The 23,833-nt window shown below is 35.6% G+C and overlaps 2 protein-coding genes across 4 annotated transcripts in view; one reads left to right on the plus strand and one right to left on the minus strand.

The window, feature by feature from the left end:
- Positions 1-21,254, plus strand: part of LOC135219907 (dystrophin-related protein 2-like) — a 115,932-nt gene extending 94,678 nt beyond the window's left edge. For both annotated transcript variants that reach the window (XM_064257108.1, XM_064257109.1), the window contains exon 16: positions 21,172-21,254. In XM_064257108.1, coding sequence (XP_064113178.1) covers positions 21,172-21,239 — 68 coding nt within the window. In that variant the 3' untranslated portion in view covers positions 21,240-21,254. The remainder of the gene's footprint in view (positions 1-21,171) is intronic.
- The window catches only part of LOC135219908 (mediator of RNA polymerase II transcription subunit 19-like), a 37,204-nt gene continuing 16,282 nt past the window's right edge, over positions 2,912-23,833 (minus strand). For both annotated transcript variants that reach the window (XM_064257111.1, XM_064257110.1), the window contains one exon: positions 2,912-4,615. In XM_064257111.1, the coding sequence (XP_064113181.1) occupies positions 4,316-4,615 (300 nt within the window). In that variant the 3' untranslated portion in view covers positions 2,912-4,315. The remainder of the gene's footprint in view (positions 4,616-23,833) is intronic.

Consider the following 23,833-nt stretch of genomic DNA (forward strand, 5'->3'; position numbering starts at 1 on the left):
GAAATTTATTACTTCTTTCGTGGTATCACATTGCAGGATGGCAAACATTATCGTAGTGGTACAAGCAGATTTAGATGCGTTATTTCACAAGTGAGATCTTGTTTGTTAAAAAAAACATGAAGTCCATCGTGAGACAGCCTGATCCAAGCATATTATTTGAAGAAAATGCTGTAGTTAAAGTGCATGCAGGATATGTAGTCATTGCACTGAAGTAACGATCACACTGGAAAACTTAAAATTTTTAAGGAGACATGCCACCTGAAATGCTCAAACTAACTGCCTCACATTAATTGTTAGATTTACTATAACTATATTTTTTCTAATTTTCCACTAATTAACTCCTATAATCAAGACTTGATTGTAGATTAGAACATATGTATTAAGGCTTGGCAGTTAATTTCATTAGTAATTTATTATAGTAGGACACACAAAGCCAAGTACAATTTTTGTCAGTCAGTACATGCAGCACCAAAACCAGTGTTATATCAAGAAAAGTTAATTTACTGTGAGCAGCAAAATAAAATGAAATCTCAGCTCATAATTGGTTAATGAGCACCTTGTGTTTTATCACAAAACCCTTATCCTACTGATGCATTCAAGCACTTTTATTGCCATTTACTACTCTTAAATATTTGTATACTTCTGATTATGGAACCTGCAGTAGAAATGTGTTTCATAATAAGAGCCATTATGAGTAAGTGTTATGTGTTAAAAATGTGTTAAAGTAGTACTATTAGAGTATCATGTAGCACACATCTCAGTAATTTTTTAATGCTTTGAAGTAAGGTATAATTTTGTCAATAAAATTAAACTCACTTGAATCAGAACATAATTTATGCATGAAGTGTCATTGTTAAATTATGTATCTTTGAGATTGTTTAGAATTCGGGGTTGAAAAATGTGATATGTTCTGTCTTACATTGAATGTTTTGCATTGGTCTACTCATTAAGAACATAATGGTGAGGTTGGGTATTAATTTGTTAGAATTTTTCTAACTTTCTAACTTTTTTCCCCATTGTCCTATGTTCATGAGATATCTTAAGATATGCCTCTGAAGTTAATTACTTTCTGTTACATGTACTGTAGGTTCTTTTAGTTTTTAGCCCACCAGATTTATTATAAAATTATTTTTCTTTATATTTTAATGTTTCATTAATTTGGAACATTTTTATTATGTTTTTAATTTTGGTTTTTAACCTGTGGCAGTTGTTGACTGCTGTAACCAAAGATTTATCCTTTAGGAAAAATATTTTACATTCCTATTGCTTGAAGTCCTGTTGTTTATGAAAGTTTGCTTACTGTTTGCACTTATTCTAACCTTTCAAAGGTAAAATTGTGTATGAACTCAAGATAGTATTCAGGAAAAAAAGTTTTACTTATCCTATATATTTTTATTGTATGTACCATAAAACGGTTAGTGTCATGTAGCAATGCGATGATATCTGGAGGATGGTTGAGAATGATTTCAATTTATCTCCCACAAAAGTGGTGGCTATTCAAGGAGAATGAGCAGTAAAATGGGTCTAAATGGAAAATGATAAATTTTTGCCAATTTTACCTGATTTATATGCAGTAATGGGCATGATGCAAAAAGATGTGTTTATGTATTTTGAGTATGTTTTTTTGATTAACAATGCTGATAACAGCAAATGAGAAAGAAATTACAATGAATTCATGTGCAATTAGGCACTTGTAAATGCTGTAGCTGTTTACTTTTTTGTTCAACTTTTTTTTATACTTGTGGTCTGGGAACCTGTAGTAGAAGTGTGATAATTTAGATCAGACAACCTGTCATTGGAAGTATTTGGTTATTCAGTGATGTGTTGGTAAAACTGTGCTAAGTTAATTACTAATAATATAGCAAGATAAAAATGGTCAAGTGTAATGGTAATCTTTTTCAGAAACATTATCAACATCATTATTTGATCATTTTCTATGGAATTTAAAATATGATGTGGCTTTTCTCATCTACCATTTCTTCTCTGGTGGTTGTTGAGCTGAAGAGGTTTGTTATACTTGATTTTGCACTATGGTGTTTCTGTGAGTTGTCTGTTGGTGGTTGTGGTTTGTTGTGCTGGTTTTGAGTTGTCATGTTGTTTCAAGCAGTTGGTATTTGTTTGCGTAGTGATTGGGGTGTTGTTTTTGAGTTGTTGCATGGTTTTGGTGCTTGTCTGTCTTGGGTTGTGAAATTTAGCGGTTGTTGTGTCTCGACAACTAGCCTGTATCCAGCGGACAGCACAGCACCTGGCCTTGAGTATCTGAGTCTGAGGTGAGTACATGTGTTTGTGTTTTGTGTGTTCTGTATGTATCTATCGGTGAACCAATTGTCCTGTTGAAAGTGTGGCTGAGGGTCTTTTTGAGAGTCTATACGATTAATGTAAACGTGGGGAGCTCTGCTTGCTTTGTTGCTTCACTTGTGAACCCGCCACAAAAACAAAAGGATGGATTCTATGATATTTTAGGTTCAGTATTGTGTAAGGAAATTGGAAAAAATTATTCCTATCCAATTTTATCACGTGGGCTTCCACATCACCTTGTTTACCTCTTGTAACAAGGGCTGGAACACAACAAAACTACACCCATTGGTAGTGGATGCAAGCAAACAGAGCAATTCCTGGACTAATGTACAACATGGTACAGTTAAGTACTTCATCCTCATAGTATACAATTTAGTGTGCTGTGCTCTTTGCAGTGGCTTTCCTATGGTTTTTTCCGGCTTGTGTGTAAAAGTTTTCTAGATATGGTGCTCACAGTTGCTTGGGGTGGGTGAGCCCTTTGGGCATCTGGAAATGTGACTTGATCTTGTTCTATTTAAACTATACTGCATACCATCAATTATTTCCTGTATTTTCATACTCTTGATTTTTAATGTCCATTGATTCAAGGAAACTCTAAAATCAAACATTCCAATGTTGGACTTATTAGTTTATTCACATCACTTAAGTTGAGCATAAAATTACATCATCAAGAAAAACAAAAGTATATTTTTATATTCACACAACAAAGGAGGAAATTTACACCTAGCTGTTATATAATTAACTCATTAAAAAAAAATACAAAAACTGTGGTAAAATTTGACCCATGTTTCAACGAAGCATTGATTTTTCAAGTTCAGATTCTAAAGCCTGTATTATTATACCTTCCATAGTTTTCAGTATATTGTTAAAGAAATCTCCTAACAATTAACCCTTGATATTCACATATTCAAATCAAGGCCTTTTTGATAAGTACCCTTTGCTGTACTCCTTTTTGCTTACCAACATCTATCAATGAGATCAATTCCCAGCTACTTTTTATCAGCTTAAATCAGTTACCTATAAGATATTACTGAAAGTGTCAAGAGGTCAACATATTTCTATAAACTTATAGGTAACTAAAGTGTGAAGATGTCAAAATATCTTTATAAACTGTCTTTTAACCAGTTCAATAAACACTGGTAAGGAAAAAAAAAAAAAAAAGGATGTGCAATGCAAAAGTAAATTATAACTGATACTATTCCACAAATCAAGACACTAAATTTGAGAACTGGCCTCCTACAAAAACATATAAAAGAACTCTTGTATTGCAATCAGCTGCTCAGTAGCCTGCAACCGGTCTACCGCATATAGATTTGTTTTACTGCACTGCAGCAAAAAAAAATTAATAATAAAATAAAAAATAGACAATGGTAAAAATACCAGTCATTATCTGTAGTTTTATAGTGGGGAGGGGGAGATAACACTGTAGAACAAGGGGGAAAAGTATTAAAAAGATGTATACGTACATACATAACTAAAAACTCCAGTACCCTCTCTACAACTGTGCTAAAGGATTTAAATCTAATCTCTCTAAAGATACAACATTTATACAATTTGTCCATAATCTAACACATACCTGTAAACTGATGGCAATGAAATCTTTATGCATTACCCAAACTTCCTGGGCAACAGCAAATCATTAACTACTGGAAAGCACGAAATACTAATTTCTCATTAATTACAAATTACCATAAATATACCATAATTCCTATTCCTTTTACTCTCAATGTCAAAAATAGAAGATACATATGGTATATACACAAAATACATTGTAAACCATTTAGAAGTTACACATTCCAACACTTCAATAAGAACTGACACATTTTCCAAATAAATAGTTCAAGCACCAAGACCAATCACTGGGCAACTTCTCTATCACTTGTCTGTGCAATATGCTACACAAAATATTTCCAAGCGCTTTAAATGTACTTTGTAAAACAATAACCATATAATGTTCCTGCAAACATTTATGCATCAAACCACAGTTTTCAATCATTCAATTACAGCACACTTTAAATTAAATCATAATTCTATTGGGATCAACTCCCGAAGCCCCGGGATATTCTGGGGAATGCTTTTGTTTCTTCTTTTTTTTCTCTTTCTTTTTCTTTTTTCTTTCCTTATCATCATCATTCTTTTTCTTCTTGTGCTTCTTCTCGTGGATGTCTGACCCATCTGCAGAGCCATCTTGAGTTGGGGTTTCCCCTGGCTTAAGCTTGTGTTTCTTATGCTTTTTATGCTTTCTTTGACCAGGTGGCTGATTCATGAACCTATACTGTTCTGGCAGAGGGCCTGGTTGAAGACGAAAGGCAGCCAGCTATTTTTTTTTTTTTTAATTAAAAGAGAAATTTAAATCTGTAATAAGTGTACCCTAAAATAATATTCAGTGCAATTTGTAAATCAACTAAAAAATCATCAAATACCTGAACTGGTATAAATTTCTATCACTACTTGATAAATATGGCATAACTATTATTGTACTGCAAATACATGACACTATTGAAAATACAGTTCATTATCTAAAATTAGTTCTAAAATTAATATTAGCAAAAGTAGATATTCTGGTACAGTCATTAATCTGCATTAAAAGGCCTGTCTACAATAAAAATAGAAATCTCTGATAGCAGCTTCATACTCATAGCAACAAACCTTCCTTCACTGTTATGTTTTATATCAAGTATATATTATCAAATTATGAAGTAACAGATGATAGAAGGAAGCACATTAAAGGATAACAAAGACAACAGAAAAGAAAGGGGATGTTAACAAATATTCTATGATTATACAAGGGCCAGGTAGCTCACCTTCACTATCCTACATATTCGCAACTGTAATAAACAGTATAGCAATTTGTTTCTCGAGTAAAACTAAATATTTTACTCATATATATCTCACTGTGTGATGATTGCCAAAGAGATTGAATAATTTTTAAAATCAAAACTATTACATCTCCCAAAGCCCCTCATACATCACTAACTATTTTTCAGATGAAGTTACAGAATGTTTTGCCAGGAAAAATGACTTTTGTACTTATGAAGAAAGAAAAATTGATGCAGTACAGAAATTTGAAATGAAAGAGAAATTGATGCTGTACAGACATAAACAAGCTTCTTGCCCGTAATTTAAAGTTGCTCTCTGGAAGGTGGAAAAAGAGGCACACAACCATTCATCTTCATTCTATCAATATGAGATCTAAGGAAAAGCTGGTTATGGGAACAAAAATACTTTCTTAAAAACCTATGCTATTTCTGTGATCTGTTCACTTAGATGATTATCCCTATCATAAAACTAACGAATCTGACAAATACAAATTCTGAAATTAAAACCACAAGCCAAAAATTTCACAAACTCCTGAACATACAGTATATGATTTAAAGATTCACATTACAGGGTTCATTGTTAAGAACCTCTATCAGGCCTAGGGGTTTGGAACTATATCACATAAAACAAGTCAATTCTCTACCAAACAGAATTTCTCTTATAAAAGGATTATGTGGAATAAAATCAGCACTTAAGATTATTAGATCAAACCCACTTTTGGATTATAGCATTCTTCAAACCAAAGAATGCCACATTATACATAGTATGTTGCTTGAAACTGGTCACACTTGTTTCATCCAATGATATTTGATGAACAATCCACATGACCCAGATAACCCAGGTTTAAAATGAAATAAATGAATTTATACAAATGTCCAAAATTTTAACAATCACCCAATGTCACATCTTGGAAACAAATCAGTTGAAAGAAAATTTTTCAGACTTCATTTTTTATATACCAATCAAAACATTTTTAAAGAAATTTAGTTTATTAGGTAAAGTATAAATGTTATTACTGAAGACAACCCCTTCTGGCCAGCCATATTGAGTGTCAAGTATTTTGCTCCGGTCTGATTAAACTTGACTAATAATACAATGCTAAGTTACCAAGTGCTCACGAACATGATATGATTATAGTAAAGGAAAGTAGATGATGATGAAGCAGGCTGATTCCCAGCCTATCAGCAGCTAATGATCTAAGCTAAAACACTTAACACACATAGCTGGCCTGAAGGGTTTGTCTTCAGTAGTATAATTTGTATTTTATCTAATATAAAATGTTTATTTAATCAAATAAATATAATTTCTTGAAAAATGTGACACAGTATCCCACCTTCCTGGATGTAAACAATCCCAATTTGCCTTTCAGGTTTGTGTAAAGGACCTCAGGTTTGTAAAGTTAAGAAAAATAAAATTCACGTTCAAAAATTGCGATTTGTTCCTACACAACATACAAATCCTTGGTCTTTTACTATAGGAAGACTCACTGATTGGAGGGAGGAATCTGAGTGATTCTAAAATTCACTGGAGTTCAGCCCACCTGGGATATTCCTCCTGGTTGAAAGAGCGAGGAAGAGATCCCTTACTCTGACATTTGATCGGAGTATAAGAACTGCAAGATCAAGAGTCACACTTTTTGAAATAAGTGAAGAATCGTAACCCATACGACAAAGGCTTAGAAGAATATTAAGAGTTGGTGGCATTGAGGCAAAAAAACGAGACATTCTTGCCTTATTGCCAATGTCTCCTTCCTCCCCTTGCTAGAGGAAGGAACGGGCTTGCTTCTATGATTCTGATAAGAATAACAGAAAGGAAACCCCATGTACTTGAGTACTTGATGTGTTAGCTTAAGAAGAGGCCAGCCACTCTCGCGTCCTTCTTACCTCTAGAACTGCACACCATAGGCAAGATGAAACTTGTCTTCTTGAAGGAGCTGGGCAAGCAAACCCAACTTGATGAGCATCCACCATACGTCCAAGGAAAAAGTGTTCCAAGGACCTGTGGGCAAAGACCCGAAGGAAGAAATGACACAATCTTCGGAATGCGATGAAAGGACCGAGCCATTGGCACTGCACTCAGGGGGAGTGTGTGCAGGTGACGTAGCAATCTCACCGGACTAGTAGGAAGCCATATCCTTGGACACTTTCTATTGGCAAGTAAGTAGTGGAGGAAGGAAATCAACATCCAATGAAGGGTGTCAAGTCTCCCACAGGTACAGCAACCCATCAATAGGACGAAGTAATGATTGATCTGGATCAACAAAAGTACAAGGCATAATTCATGAAGGATTCAAAACCATCAAACAAATGCAGAAAGATTCGACATCTGAGAAGAAGCGCAACATGAAACCCATCTTTTGAAGGGTGATGTTGAAGATGATCCACATAACACATCTATCCTCTCAGTGATGGGATGAGGTCTTAAAAACAAAACTGTCTGATCATTCTCACAAAGGGCTCTTGTGTCCCAAATGAGAGTCAAATGCCATCCCTGTGGTGGCAAGACAGAAAAGTTTCTCATCAGTAGTAGAATCTCAACTGAGGTAAAAACAATACTATTTATGTGAGACTAGAGCGAGTGTGTACCCACATCTTTCACAATTGAATTGGAAAGAAGTAAACTTTTGCAATTCTGACTGAGAAAACTCCCTTCAATGATGCCAACCAAAGGGGACGGTTCTAATCCCTGAAATTTACAGAGGACTGAAAAGAGAATTCGGCTATTCCATTGCTGTTTGGCAAATTTAGTTAGTTAGTTAGTATATCTTAGTTTTACTAGACCACTGAGCTGATTAACAGCTCTCCTAGGGCTGGCCTGAAGGATTAGATATTTTTACGGGGCTAGGAACCAATCAGTCACCTAACAACGGGACCTACAGCTTACTGTGAGATCCGAACCCCATTATATCAAGAAATGAATTTCTATCACCAGAAATAAATTCCTCTGATTCCGTGTTGGCCGAGCTGAGAATCGAACTTTGGACCACCGGATTGGTAGCCGAGCACAAAATTCACTCGTCCGAGGAACTTTTGTTTGACAAAAAAGCCTGTGCTTGCAATGAAGGCTGGAAGTCTTTAGCATTGTAAAACACAGGGATGGACTGCCTAACAAACTGCTTCTTGTCACTGCGAACTGATTCAGGGAGGAACTCTTCTCTTTACCCTGGAACAGTGCTATCAGGGCAGGCAAAGTCTTCCAATATTCACTTCAATTCGGGATGAACAACTAGTAGTTGAACACTTTACGAATTAGAAATATGTACATAGAAGGCCAAACCGCTGTATTTGTCTGAAAATCAGTCTGAATAATTGGAGTGACCTATGGGTCAGTTGTGACGGAGCAGAAGACTTACAGACTTCTGTTGCACTGTGGGGTAAAGAGAAAGCTGATAATGAGTCTAATGAGACATGTCTCTGTCTAAAGATTCTCACAATGGCAAATGCAGCAGAGCATGAGAAAAGAATCATAAGTAAAAATCCTGACTAAAGTCTGTGATGGCCAGGCAGAGTGACTCGAATTAGCAGTTAACCGTCGACAGAAGAGATACAATACGTACTCAGTGAGAAGATTCTGTAGGCTGAGTTGCCTGGTAATACAGTCAACCCCCATTATTCGCGTTCTCAAGATCTGCAGACTTACCTATTAGCAGATTTTCCTTAGGGCCATATCTACCCATTATTTGCAGGAAATTTACCTATTTGCAGGTTTTTCCAACTATAAATATTCACTAATTAGTGTATTTTGATGTTATTTTCATGGGTAAATACATTTTCATGTTACACTTATGTTACAAAATATTGCACCAGTTACCTAAATGTTTTGGACAAGAAGGTGTGTGTGTGTGTGTGTGTGTGTGTGTGTGTGTGTGTGTGTGTGTGTGTGTGTGTGTAAGTATTCAGCAAACTGTATCTGGCAACTATTCGTCTAGCTGCGCCCGTGCATGATGCCCTTTGGTGACAGGCTAAGTTTCTGTTAATTGGTTACAGATTTCCCTAGAGCAAGATCCTTTTCCTGCACATGACAGGCTAACTCTATAACAAAAAACAGTGACTCGCTAATGTATATTATGGCAGGTGAGCTAAATAATAGTTTAAAGGAAATTAAAATCACTATTGTTCTTTCATGTGTTTCTTCTTTAACCCTTTAACGCCGATTGGACGTATTAAACATCAATATAAATTGTCTGTTGGGTGCCGATTGGACGTATGGTACGTTGATACAAAAAAGTTTTTTTAAAAATTTGCGGAAAAATAGTTATACACCTACTAGGCGAAAACTTTTTAATCATGCGCCTTGGGGGATGCTGGGAGCTCACGGATCAAGGCGTTGTTTTGTTTACAATCGTTACCAAGGCAACACAGAGAAAATATTATCACAAAAATGATGCATGAATTCGTAACGCGTGGACGTAAAGCAAAGCTGTTTTCAAAAATTCACCATAAATCGAAATATTGTGCTAGAGACTTCCCGTTTGTTGCAAAATGAAGGTAATTGATTGAATATTACTAGACTGTAAGTGTTGTAGCTTACAATTGCAGTTTTCGACCATTTCGCTTGAGTTAAAGTTGACCGAAGGACGAATTTTTTCTATTTATCGTTATTTATATGAAAATATTTCAAAACTGATAAAAACTACAACCATAAGTTGCTTTTTGTTGTATTCTACATAAAATTGCGCACATTTTCATGTATAAAACTTTATGTAATGGCTAATTTAAAATGGTGCAAACATACGACAATCGGACGAAAAAAATTTATGATTTTTTTGGAAGAGTTACTGCGCGGACGTAGGAAAAAGTTTATTTCATAAATTCACCATTGTGTTAGAGACTTCCAATTTGTTGCAAAATAAAGGTAAATATTTGAATATTACTAGAATGTAATAATTTTAGCTTACAATTGCGTTTTTTTACCATTTCGGTCGAGTCAAAGTTGGCCAAAGGTTGAAATTTTGCCACTTATCGTTATTTATATGAAAATATTTCAAAACTGATAAAAGCTACAACCATGGGTTGTTAATTGTTGTATTCTACATAAAATTGCGCACATTTTCATATATAAAACTTTATGTAACGGCTAATTTAAAATTGTGCAAACATTACAACAATCGGATGAAAAAATTTGATTTTTTTCGGAAGAGTTACCTTGTGGACGTAAGGAATTTTTTTTTTTTTTTTTTTTCATAAATTCACCATAAATCAAAATATAGTGCTAGAGACTTTTAATTTGTTGCAAAATAAAGGTAAATGATAGAATATTACTAGAATGTAAGAGTTTTAGCTTACAACTGCGTTTTTTTACCATTTCAGTAGTCAAAGTTGACCGAAGGTTGAAATTTTGGCACTATCATTATTTATATGAAAATATTTCAAAACTGATAAAAGCTATAACCATGGGTTGTTTTTGTTGTATTCTACATGAAATTGCACACATTTTCATATATAAAACTTTATGTAATGGCTAACTTAAAATGGTGCAAACATTATGACAATCGGACAACAAAATTTATGATTTTTTCAGAAGGGCTACCACGCGGACGTAAGGAAAAAGTTTTTTCATAAATTCACCATAAATCGAAATATTGTGCTAGAGACTTCCAATTTGTTGCAAAATGAAGGTAAATGATTGAATATTACTAGAATATAAGAGTTTTAGCTTACAATTGCGTTTTTTACCATTTTGGTAGTCAAAGTTGACCAAAGGTTGAAATTTTGGCACTTATCGTTATTTATAAGAAAATATTTCAAAACTGATAAAAGCTACAACCATGAGTTGTTTTTTGTTGTATTCTACATGAAATTGCACACATTTTCATATATAATACTCCATGTAACGGCTAATATAAAATGGCGCAAAAATTATGTCAAAGTGACGAAATAATTTATGAGATGTGTCGCTGATGCTTTATAGTGCGAGGAGAAAGAAATTCGCGCTTGCGCGCCTGGGTAATGATTGTAAACAAAACAACGCCTTGATCCGTGAGCTCCCAACATCGCCCAAGGCGCGTGATTCAAAAGTTTTCGCCTAGTAGGCCTATAACTATTTTTCCGCGAATTTAAAAAAAAAATTTTTTTATATCGACGTATATACGTCCAATCGGCACCCAACAAACAATTTATATCGACGTTTAATACATCCAATCGGCGTTAGAGGGTTAAGGAAGTTATAAGTTATATTTTTTGTTGTTATATATCATATTTTAACTTGAAATAAGGTTTTTTCTTTTAACAGAAAGATCTTTAAATAAATAACCTGACAGCATTAGATAAGCCAAAATCCATTCATTCACGTATTATCTGCATTAAATATTAATCCTTATACAGATGACAATCGGTTGATATGCCTACTCCTATCTAAACATACTGAAATACTTCATAATGATTCGGGCAAAATACTTAAAAAACTTATGTAAAACAACGTTTTTCCATGCAGTTTTATTTTTTACTTGTGATAATAGATTCCAACTTTCATATTAAAAAAAAAAAAAAGTTTCAAACTCATTATTGTATGGAAAATTAAAAAGAAAAACAATCCAAACGATATATTTCGTAAAGTTATGCAATATTTTATAGTGTAATTGTACAAAAATTATTTACTAATTTTCAAATATTAACACTGATTAATACTGTATTACTAAATTTAATAATATTAAATATCAAATAATAAAAATAATAATTCTCTCAATATCTCTCACACAGAGATGTATGTTTTTTGTATAATAAATAAATGATTTACTAATTTTCAAATACGTATTAATATTAATGTAAACAGCAATATCAATTCATTAAAGGAAATATGTACTATAGTGAATCAGTAAGATTTTAGTTTATGAATAAAAAAAATTATGCAAAAATGAAGGAAAATTCAATCTACCCCACATCTTTCTATATAGATATAGGTACTACACTGAGGTCCAGAGCTGTAAAATATGTCAAGTAATGTGACAGGAGGGGGGAGCATGTTGCTAACTAATGTTCATGTAATTTCTCTCTTTCTCTTTTACCGAGATGTGAGATTTTTTATGGTATCATGTATGCATATGTTTATTAATATTTTCAAATAATAATATAATTGGAGTAATTACAAAATTCACATGTGATAGTATTTAAAAAAAATACAATAATCTTTCTATTTCACTTTAAAATAAGGATAACTTTCTCTCTCTCTCTCTCTCTCTTGCCCCCAAAAGATACGTGTCATAGTTGTAACTCTTTCCCTCTGTTTTGGTTGGAAGTGTTAGAACCTTTAAGGGTACTGCTACATTTTGTGATAAAATAATAATTTACAGTAGTACTAATTTTTAAATAATAGTAAGTTTAATGAGATTAGATAATAACAATAAAATTTCTCTCTCCCTCTCTCTTCTACTTATGTATGTTTGTATTGTTGGAGGGAAAGGAGTGTTCCACATAGAAGTTCATTTCAATCTTTTGATATCATAAGACTTTATTCTCTCTCTCTGTGTTATTCGCTGTACATATATATTTTTAATGGTAAAATGTTTAAGATGACTGAATTGATATTAATTAATATAATCTAAACGATTAATACAGTAATAGGATAGTAATTTAAGGTATATTTGAAGTAGGATGTTATTTAAAGTATACATTTGGCATTTGAACTTTCAAGATGGGCAGTTATAAGCATTTTTATAGGGGGTTCTAAGTATTTGCAGGTTTTAACTATTTGTGGGGAGGGGCTGGTACACATCCCCCGGAATACAGGGGGTCCACTGTACGTTCCATCTTGGAATTCGTTCGGCTTATAGAACCATCGAGTGCACTACATATACACTCTAGCACCTACATGTTAACCGAAACAAGAAGGAAAGAAACTCCTGGGAGGCCCGAAAGGCTGTCTTGAGTTTCAGGTTAATTAAGAGAAGGTACTATTCATCTCAGTAACCCACCAGAAAAAATAACTTACAAGTATGTGCCTATACTCGGATAGTGCAACTGATAGCAGACATATGTCGCTTGGAGAATATACATACAAGTACATACTTATAGGCTCCTGTTTATCAAGCGCCAACCTAATTCTTCCTCACTTCGAAAGTGAAAAGAATAAGGACTGGAAGCAGACCTTCATTCTCTAATGAAGAGAGCAGAGGTGAAGCTGTCCTGAAGGGAGGCTTCTAAGGTGATAACAAGACATCAAAGACGACTAATTCATGCTCGAACTGGTTGTTCCCAAAACTGGAACACTGGAGAGGTGGAGTCCAAACTTCTCAGTGATATCTATCCTAAAAAGATTGAAAGTATGTCTGAAGAGTAGATTCCGTAGAGTTCCTCAAACTCCCTCGTCCATCCCAGTGTAAACCAGGAAGTAGAAGGAAAAAGAGAGGACTGATACTTCTTGCCTGCTCTTATGTCAGAACTAGCGGGAGGGGGTAATAATATGCATGACTATCAACTTGCAGTGATGACAGAAATGCAATAACTTATGAAAATGTATTCGCCTCAGCGAAAAACGCTTCCTGAAGGGAGAGCAAAAGTTTTCACCCACCAAACAGAGCATTCTCCTCCTACAACTGTTTTGTTTGCGCGAACACGAGTGAGAGTACAGCGAAGTTGAATGTGCCTAAAGTTGGCGAGAACTTACCTGCCACATCTGTCTTCTCTGGGATCAAAACCTCACAAAGAACTACACAGAGAACCTCCTCCCATACTCTTGTGGTGTCCTGCCTTGAGAGACAGACATCTAAGAACTTGTACAACACTAATGCTAGCGATTCCAAGCAGGGGCAAGTCACTGAATAACTCGCACCCCTCTCCTGTCCTATGCCAAAATTGGGAGGGCGAGTTGTCTCTCTGTTACTGAATTTTGGATGTACAATCCCCCATAGAGTCTCATACATTTAAGAGTATCTCGCGAACGAGCACTCCAACACAGTACTAGTTCTAAAGAGAGAATCTCTAAACTTCAAGGGTAAGTGTAAATGGTCCTAGTAGCGAAGGATTAAGATAGCCCACAGGAGATCCAACTGCTTCCTCTGGCAGAGCTTAAGGGGCAGTGAGTAAACCTTTTTCTTCTTAGACCAATTAAATCTAGGAGGAGGGAAGGCAGATGAAGACGATGACCCATTCCTGCGGAACAGGCATGGGTTCAAATACAAGTACTTGTACTTGGCCTTAAATATGAAATTTTGATTACTTGTACTTGAGATTTTAAAGTTCTATGTAGTTGTACTTGTACTTGGCCAAAAAGTACTTGAAAAATCTAGTAGTACTTTTAAGTACTTTATCAAGTACATTACATACATAGTAGGCTTTATTGCATTACTAATCATATAACAAACACTGCACCATTAGTGACAATAGCTTGACTACAATACGTGGATTTTTTGTTATAATGAATTATGTATGTCAATAATAAAGACATACCAAGTTTAATTCAACTCATTTAAAATCTACTGTTGTGTATCACTAGAATATCAGTCAATTTTCATGCTTCGAGAATGAACCTGCAACAATCTGTTTTCTTCCTGTCTGTGTCTGGTGGCGCTTATGACCAAAACATTCTTAACCCTTAAACGCTGAAGGGGTATAATAAAAATCGTCTCCCGTATGCCGAGGGGGTCTCGGAGTGAGCGCCGAAGCGGAAATTTTTTTTTTTTTAAATCACAGCGTGCTTAGTTTTCAAGATTAAAGAGTTCATTTTTGGCTCCTTTTTTTGTCATTGCCTGAAGTTTAGTATGCAACCATCAGAAATGAAAAAAATATCATTATCATTTATAAATAATGCGATATATGATAGCGCGAAAACAAAATTTCATATATAATTGTATTCAAATCGTGCTGTGAGCAAAAAGGTTGAAGCTAACGAGTTAATATTTTTTAGTTGTATTGTACACTAAATTGTGATAATTTTGGTATATAACACATTGTAAAACAATAAAAGCAACACAGAGAAAATATTATCACAAAATGATGCATGAATTTGTAACGTGCGGACGTAAAAAAATGTTTTTTTCAAAAATTCACCATAAATCTAAATATTGTTCTAAAGACTTCCAATTTGTTTCAAAATTAAGAAAAATGATTGAATATTACTATACTGTAAGAGCTTTAGCTTACAATTGCAGTTTTCGACCATGTTGGACGAGTTAAAGTTGACCAAATGTAGAGTTTTTTTTATATATTTGTTTTGTATGCAAATATTTCAAAAATGAGAAAGCCTACAACCTTCAATTATTTTTAGTTGTGTTCTACATGAAATTGCGCACATTTTCATATATAAAACTCCATGAAACGCCTAATATGAAACTGAGCAAATATTCCGAGAATGCAACGTACGCATTTCAAGAGATTTGAGGCGGAGAATGTGCGAGCGGAGGGAAGAGATTTGAGGCGGAGAATGTGCGAGCGGAGGGAAGGAAAGTTTTTTTTTTTAAATTCACCATAAATCTAAATATTGTACTAGAGACTTCGAATTTATTACAATTGCGTTTTTCGACCATTTCGGTAGAGTCAAAGTTGACCGAACATGGTTTTTTTTCTATTTATCAGTATATAAAACTTTATGTAACGGCTAATTTAAAATGGTGCAAACATTATGACAATCGCATGTATGATTTTTTTTGGAAGAGTTACCGCGGACGTAAGGAATTTTTTTTTTTTTTTTCATAAATTCACCATAAATCAAAATATTGTGCTAGAGACTTCTAATTTGTTGCAAAATAAAGGTATATGATTGAATATTACTAGAATATAAGAGTTTTAGCTTACAATTGCGTTTTTTTACCATTTCGGTAGAGTCAAAATTGACCGAAGGTTGAAATTTTGGCACTTATCGTTATTTATATGAAAATATTTCAAAACTGATAAAAGCTACAACCATGGGTTGCTTTTAGTTGTATTGTGCATGAAATTCTGCACATTTCCATATGTAAAACTATATGTAATGGCTAATTTAAAATGGTGCAAACATTATGATTTTTTCGGAAGAGTTACCGCGCGGACGTAAGGAAAAAGTTTTTTTTTCATAAATTCATCATAAATCGAAATATTGTGCTAGACTTCCAATTTGTTGCAAAATTAAAGTAAATGAGTGAATATTACTAAAATATAAGAGTTTTAGCTTACAATTGCGTTTTTCGACCATTTCGGTAGTCAAAGTTGACCGAAGGTTGAAATTTGGGCACATCGTTATTTATATGAAAATATTTCAAAACTGATAAAAGCTTCAATCATGAGTATTTTTTGGTTGTAGTCTACATGAAATTGCACACATTTTCATATATAATACTCCATGTAACAGCTAATTTAAAATGGTGCAAAAATTGTCAAAGTGACTAAATAATTTCTGAGATGTGTCACTGATACTTTTTAGTGCGATAAGAAAGAAATTCGCGCTTGTGCGCCTGCGTAACGATTGTAAACAAAACAACACCTTGATCCGTGAACTCCCAGCATCCCCCAAGGCGCGTGATTCAAAAGTTTTCGGCTGGTAGGCCTATAAGTATTTTTCCGCGAATTTTTAAAAAAAACTTTTCTAAGTCGACGTAAAATACGTCCAATCGGCACCCGACAGACAATTTATCTCGACGTAAAATACGTCCAATAGGCATTTAAGGGTTAAGGACACACTAAAACTTTTGAGCCATGTAAGGAGGCCACCAACTGCCCAACGACAGAACTCTGATTCCTCTAGCCTAGTCATTCGACAAGTGTGAGGGCTCCCTAGTCATTCGACATGTGTGAGGGCTCAAGTTTCACTTAGAGAACATGCAATCTAAGTATAACAATGGTTTGGTATTTGGACTGAAGAGGTCATTACAGAAACGCCTCCAGATATATGAAGAACGGAAATATGAAATAGCAACATTCTTGATCCAAGATTTCAATTTGATTGGAGTTCTGAAGAGGAAAAGGTAAATCTCAAGTCTTCTCTCATAACTGCAGCCCAGTTTATCCCCAGTGATACTACAGCTTATGCAAGCCACAACCATACAGAAGATACACCAGGACCAAAAAGGAAGAAACTGTTTAGTTTTATGGGTAACCCAGTTCAACATTCAACACAAGTAACACAGATTCAGGAGTCTATTAAGAATTTCAAAGATACCTGAGTCAGCCATGCATTTCAGAGGAGAGAGATGTGTTAGCATACTGGAAAGACCACAAAGAAACATTTCCAACTTTTGCTAAGATGGCTACAAAGTACCTGTCAGTCGCTGTCTCTTCTGCCCCAATAGAAAGGATTTTCAGTATTGCAGGAAAGTATTTCGCCCAGATAGATATCGTCTGACTGATAAGAATTTTGAGTCTGTGATGTTTGTAAAATGCAATGATAAATCCTACAAGTAGACAATAGAGCACTGGTAATCGTATCAAAGCGAGAAAAATATAATTTTGTTTAAATTATTCTGAACAGTAGTACATTTTTCATGATGGAAATCTACTTTGTATTACAGTAATATTAAGAACAACATTGTTTAATTAAATTAAAAAAAAATTAATTACCTTAATCTGTAGATAGACCAATTTTGTTCACTTGAATATCACTTCACCTCTTTTCGGTACTATGGGCTAAGGTTCACTGACTTGTACTGTGAGAACTACTCGGGTATATCCTTTTGGGAGGCTTATTTTTATAAAGACTGGTTTAGTATAACACCAAATTTTCTCTACATATTTGCATGCAAATTTTTATTAGCTATTGTTACTAATTTTAAATCAAACAATAATAGAAAACCTGCTGAAATGTACTTGTACTTGTACTTGGACTTAAGTCTCAGGCAAATCTTCTGTGCTTGTACTTGTATTTGTACTTGCTCTTTTTCTTAGTACTTGTACTTGTCCACAAGTACTGTCTCATGTACTTGGACCCAAGCCTGCTGTGGAACTCGATTATCTGACAAGATGACACCAGGACTGTATGAGCTGAGCAATCGACTCGGCTGACCCAGACAGGCCAGGCTGAGTCAAGTGAGCTGATCTGCTCAAGAGCAAAGAGTTCGTTCAGCTGAGCCGAGCAGAGTCGAGTGAGCTGTGCAGATCACAACCACGTAATTATGAGTGGTAATTATCATCAGCAAAGAACTATCACTTCTTCCCAATTCACTATTCTCCTTCAAGACCAAAGCCCCACGAAGAAGAATAAAGTGGGATTCTGTGTCTGCTGTCCTATGTGTTCAGACCGATAAGGTCCAAGACACCCAGATGGGGCTTGACCATGAACCAAAAAGGTGTTGACGTGCAGTAAAATGCTCTGGATATGCCCAAAACCAGAAGCAAACTCTCCTGTACTGGTAAAGGCTCATTTTGTTCTCCAAACACTTGTGATAGCAAGCACTTGGCAAGTGCCAGAATTCATATGAATTCCCAAGCTTGGCGAGATTCCAGTCTCCTGTAAAACAATAATTGGGAAAGCATTGCCTCGCCAGGGTGCTCGGAAACAGATGAAGCCAAGCACTTTGCAAGCACCAAGCAATAACAGGGGATTCAGGTGCTCGGCAAGACTCCCAAGTCGTAAAAACAAAATTCAAGAGAGACAGTCTCGCCCGAGTGCTTGGAAAGGGATAAAACCAAGCACTCGGCGAGCACTTGAAAATTCCCAGGAAATCAAGCGCTCAGCGAGACTCCCGATTCTTGTTACAACAATTATCGGGAATGCCTGTCTTACTCGAGTGTTTTGAAATCATAGAAAACCAAAACACTCGGAGAGTGCCAGATAGTCCAAGGATTCAAGCACTTGGCGAGACTCCCAAATTTCGTTAAACAATCATCAGAAGAGGTCCTTCTTTGACTTCCGTCGAAGTTGAGGAGGAACAGGCCAGTCTTAAATGTGAGCATTTAAGACTGGATGAAAAGTGCAATTCAACAGAATATGCACTCAAGGCTCCCAAAACGAGACCCCACAGAAGAAAGCAAATTGGAATCTTCCCAAAGGACAGAAAGAGGCAGGGAGAAAACAGTCTTCAGGTCAGGTGTTTGAATCCTCAGAATCGGAACCCCAGGTGGGACTCTACCAAGCACTGACAAGCACACGGGGAGTACTCGACATGTTGGCAGAGAAGGACAAGTCACTTACGTGGCTTGATCCCTTGTCTCGTTCTGTGCCACTATCAAGACAGTGAGAGGTCTCTGTCATTGACAGTATATGTGTAGCCCCCTCCAATTCCAAGCACTTGGGACAACTCATGAAAGAGAACTGACACAGCATCTGTCTAGGGGCGAACCTCTAAGACAGGTGACAGGAATGCAAACTGAATCCTGCACTCCCATGGCTCCCGAAATGCAAGTGAATCAGCACCTGAACCCGAAGGTTGGGAAGAGCTGACAAGAGAACCCATGCCTACTTGGCTTCCCTGCACCTCCAGGTGTATGATTCCTTGGAATCACGACACCAGGTGGGAAACTACCAAGCACCGACAAGCACTCCCATGCCCAACACGCTGGCAGAAAAGGATGAATTGATAAGCACTCCCATGCCCGACACATTGGCAGAAAATGATGAATTACTTGCGCAGCTCGATCCCTTCTCTCGTCCTGCACCATTGTTGGGACAGTGAGAGGTCTTTCCATCACTGACAGTAGGTGCGCAGCCCCCTTGGAGGGCCACGCACTCAAGAAAACTCGTGAACGAGAACCAACACAGCATCTGTCCATGGGCAAACCTCTAGACAAGTGAAGAGAATGTAGGCTTCAGCCTGCACTCCTGCGGCTCCTGAAACTCAAGCCCAGAGGCAAGCGAATCTGTTCCTGAAATTGAAGGTAGGAAAGAGCTAACGAGAGACCCCATTGCCTCCTCGGAAGAAGGCAACCCCTTAGATTAAAAAAGGATATTCCTCTCGTACCAAAGGGCACTGCCCTCCAAAACAAGAGGAGATCCCCAAACATCAACACCACACACACGTGAGTGAAACGGACAAAGGAGAAGGAAGAATACCAGGAGAGAGAAAAAAAAGCAAACCTCAGAAGCCTCCCCCCCCCCAAGTAAATTCTCCTAAAGCATAAGCAACATGTCAAATTCATTCAAATAAATATATTGGCATTGCCCTTATTATTAAATGGCGAGAGTAAGTGATAAGGATGTAAATATACCCTTGCCACCGAGCCCTCGATAGTACACGAAGGGGAAAGGCAGCTAGCAAGGCTTGTCACAAAATGTGGGTTTGTATATTAATTATTAATATCAAACAGTATATTCAAAACATATTGAAAACAATAAAAGAAAGATCCAACTGGGAAGACTACCGAAAGCAAATTGGGAATGCTTACATCCGGGGACGGGAGTTACTGCCTAACCACCTTATTCCTATGGTAAAGGACCAAGGGTTTGCATACTGTGTAGGAACAAGTTAAGTGCAAGGGAAATTCCAACTAAGGTTATCTCTCAAATGACAGCAAACCCTTTATGAGGTAAATAATTGTGTTGGCTGATGATAGCAGAAAGCCTTATAACAAGCCAACCACTTCCATTAACCCACATCAGATATTTTTAACACCCCTAAACAATTTCTTCTAGATTTTAAAGTAGAACACCAGCTGGGTAGCCATGCTAAACATGCACCCGAAGGATCCTGGTTTCAATCCTCACTTCCCATGTACTCTGAAGCTATAGTCCCAAGCAATCAGGGAGGTTGACAATTTAGTTATTTGATGTGTATAGTATGGGTTTTTAAAAAATGCCTTAAAAATTAAATATTTGTTTCACAATAAACTCATGATTTACATTTTCCAAAATCACAATTCCACCCTTTCACTGTGTGGGACTGATGGCAGTCATCGAAAGGTCTTGTCTATGACATGGGACTAATCTCTCAGTCATCATTCTTTTGGTTCTAGTTAGACAACGCATAGTAGATGGCATGTTTCCCTCTGGCAACACATCCAACTTGAAGGATAATTTCAGGACAAGGGCCAGACCTTCAGTAACAATCAAAATGCTACAGAGGGTCTCTCTCGATTTGGAAGCAGACATAGATCGTAGTAAACCTGACCTATCGGATAGTTCTGATGGTGTCAGTAGTGAATATGGTGATGCTTATTACTGTGTATCTGTATCAGTTATGGAAAAACCTACCTTAGATTATTTTTTTTACTTTAGGTTTTATCAGAGATGATCATGGATCAGAGGAGGAAGCAGATTTGTCAAGCCACCGAGGTGTTAAGTAAACAAAGAAAACATGGTAAGTTTGCAAATGGGAGACCATTGAAGATTTACTTAGTAAAAAATTGGTACTCTGAAACTTTCATTTGAGATAATAAATTCATATTTTCTACGGAATGCCAAGTCTATTTATTCATTCTTTTGTTGTTGAAGTTTTCCAGGTGAAATTTTTGGCCAACAACAAGCATTCAAAGTTTGTAATAAAGATTTTCATACTGAATAATGAAATAAAAACGGTGTTACTTCACTCCATGCTTTGGTAAGTATGTACTATCACACTGAAATGAATCACCAATAAAAGCTAAATAATTCAGTATTTGGATAATTACCTTCATATAATTTACATATTTTGTTACTCTACCACGAAAGTATAGCACAATGTATACAGTAATGAAAATAACAGAGAATTGAAGTACAAATAAAAAAAAATATATGCCAGTTACACAATTAGCAGGACAGTGCTCGTGTCACTAGCAGCAATAACAGGCTCACAGCGAAAGGATTAAGCAGGAAAGACGAGCAGCTAAAGAAAGCCCCTCATATTAGCTCATTGGAAGCAAATGTTCAACATAGACCTCATAAAAATCAATATTAGCAAGGATCTCCAAGGTTCTCAGTGAACAGGGAGCCAAACTGTAAGGTTCAAACCCTATGAGTTTAAAAAAAAATTGCATGGCCATACAAATCTTGAAAGTAATTATTCTGGCAACTGCATGATCATTAGTGCTTGAGGAAAGACAACAGAGAGTCAGCATACTATCAGATATATGCTGAAGAGGTAATTATGAGGCTACTTTGCGATCTCTTGCAGGAAGGTGACAGACAAATTATCAAGCACTTCCAAAAGCTTATGTGAGCTTTGTACATTGCATTTTCTTATGCAATGAAGCAAAGGTACGTAATTGTTTTTAAAGGCTGCAAGAAGTGAATAAGTAAGCATCAGAAGGTATGAAGGTGAAGCTGAAACAGAAAGGGGTTTGAGACACCTGTATATCTACAACAGAGGATAATAAACCCCTACAGAACCTACACACACACACACACACACACACAACACACATATATATATAATATATATATATATATAATATATCTATATATATATTAATATATATATATATATATATATAAGTATAATATATATATATATATATGATAAATCTGTTATAAAACAAATGTAAAACTGATCAATTTATGGTAGCTCAAATCTAACCAGAACTCTAAACCAAATACTTAATTATCAGGTCATCATTACAAGATAACGTGAATTAAGCAGGTAGAAAACATTTGCTTATGAAAACCATAAATCTAGTAAAAGAGCTGAAAACATGAGCCATAATTAATAATGATTTACTCTAAATATGGAAATTCATAGTTTGCAATAACTGATACATCTTGTATATTAGCATAACATGCAAAACAGATGCACTAAGCATAACACAGGTTAGCTGCTTCTCTGCAAAAGACAATAGTATGCTAAAAAGCTCATCATAATAGTTTTTAATTTAAATACTAGGCCAAAGCAGATATAAAATGGACTTATTCCTAAATAATGAATATCGGGCAAAACAAAATGGCTATTTAAAAAAAAAATTAGACAGTGAGCAGCAGCAGTAGTTACATAAAGGCACTCACTGGGAAGTTCAAAGAAGTGTCACATATTAAATTTATTAAAGTCCAATGAACATAAATAATTGATATTGAGGTAAAACCAACACCTAGATAAAGAAATGAAAGATAACAGGATAAAACTGCAGGAATTTATTAAGGCAAAGTAAAATGTCAAGTTCTGGGGGGAAAGAAAAACATCTGTTCAGACCCACAGACATATGACCATTTTCTGACAACTAATGGATTTTGGAGCAAGGATGTGCAGACAACAAGTTGGATTCTTTTGTTTTAATTTTTTAAAGCATGTCTGGATGCAGAGATAATGCATCTCAAGGCTTACATAAAATGATGGGTTTTCACTGACAAAACAAACATTGTTTTTGAAGTTGGTGAATGGCTAATGAAAAAAAAGATATCCTCTCAGATACCACCTGTCTACCAGTAATAATGAGTAAATGTAAACACCTACTTGTCAGTCTTGTTTTAAGTTTAAACTTACAATGTCAAGAAACACAAGAAGCTGATTATTTTGCTATCAAAACTTTTCCTCATAAATGATAAAATTACCCCCAAAAATACACCACAATATTTAGGTGATTATTAAACTGAATATAATAAAGTGAATGCACTTCTGCCAAAGTCAAAGAAACTTTTTAAACCAAACTATTTTTCTCCAGTTCAAGATATAACAATATAACACATGTATGTATATTACTGTTGAAATTTTAAAATAAAATCACTCTTCTGTAGTGTTAAAGGAAAAATTCAGTTGTACATCAGGAACCATCCCAAAATCTCTACAATTTTTCCTTGGGTCATAGGTCACCATTCTGTCAAATTTCATTGTCATCTACCCATAACCTTACAAGATAGTACTATATCTTGTAAACACGCACACAAGGATCCTGTGTGGAAAACACAACCTATGCCCAATTTTGTTACCTGAGGTACTAAAGACAGTTTTCCACAGGCCCAAGAACTGTCAGGT

Source organism: Macrobrachium nipponense, chromosome 1, assembly GCF_015104395.2.
Source record: "Macrobrachium nipponense isolate FS-2020 chromosome 1, ASM1510439v2, whole genome shotgun sequence".
Classification (NCBI taxonomy): domain Eukaryota; kingdom Metazoa; phylum Arthropoda; class Malacostraca; order Decapoda; family Palaemonidae; genus Macrobrachium; species Macrobrachium nipponense.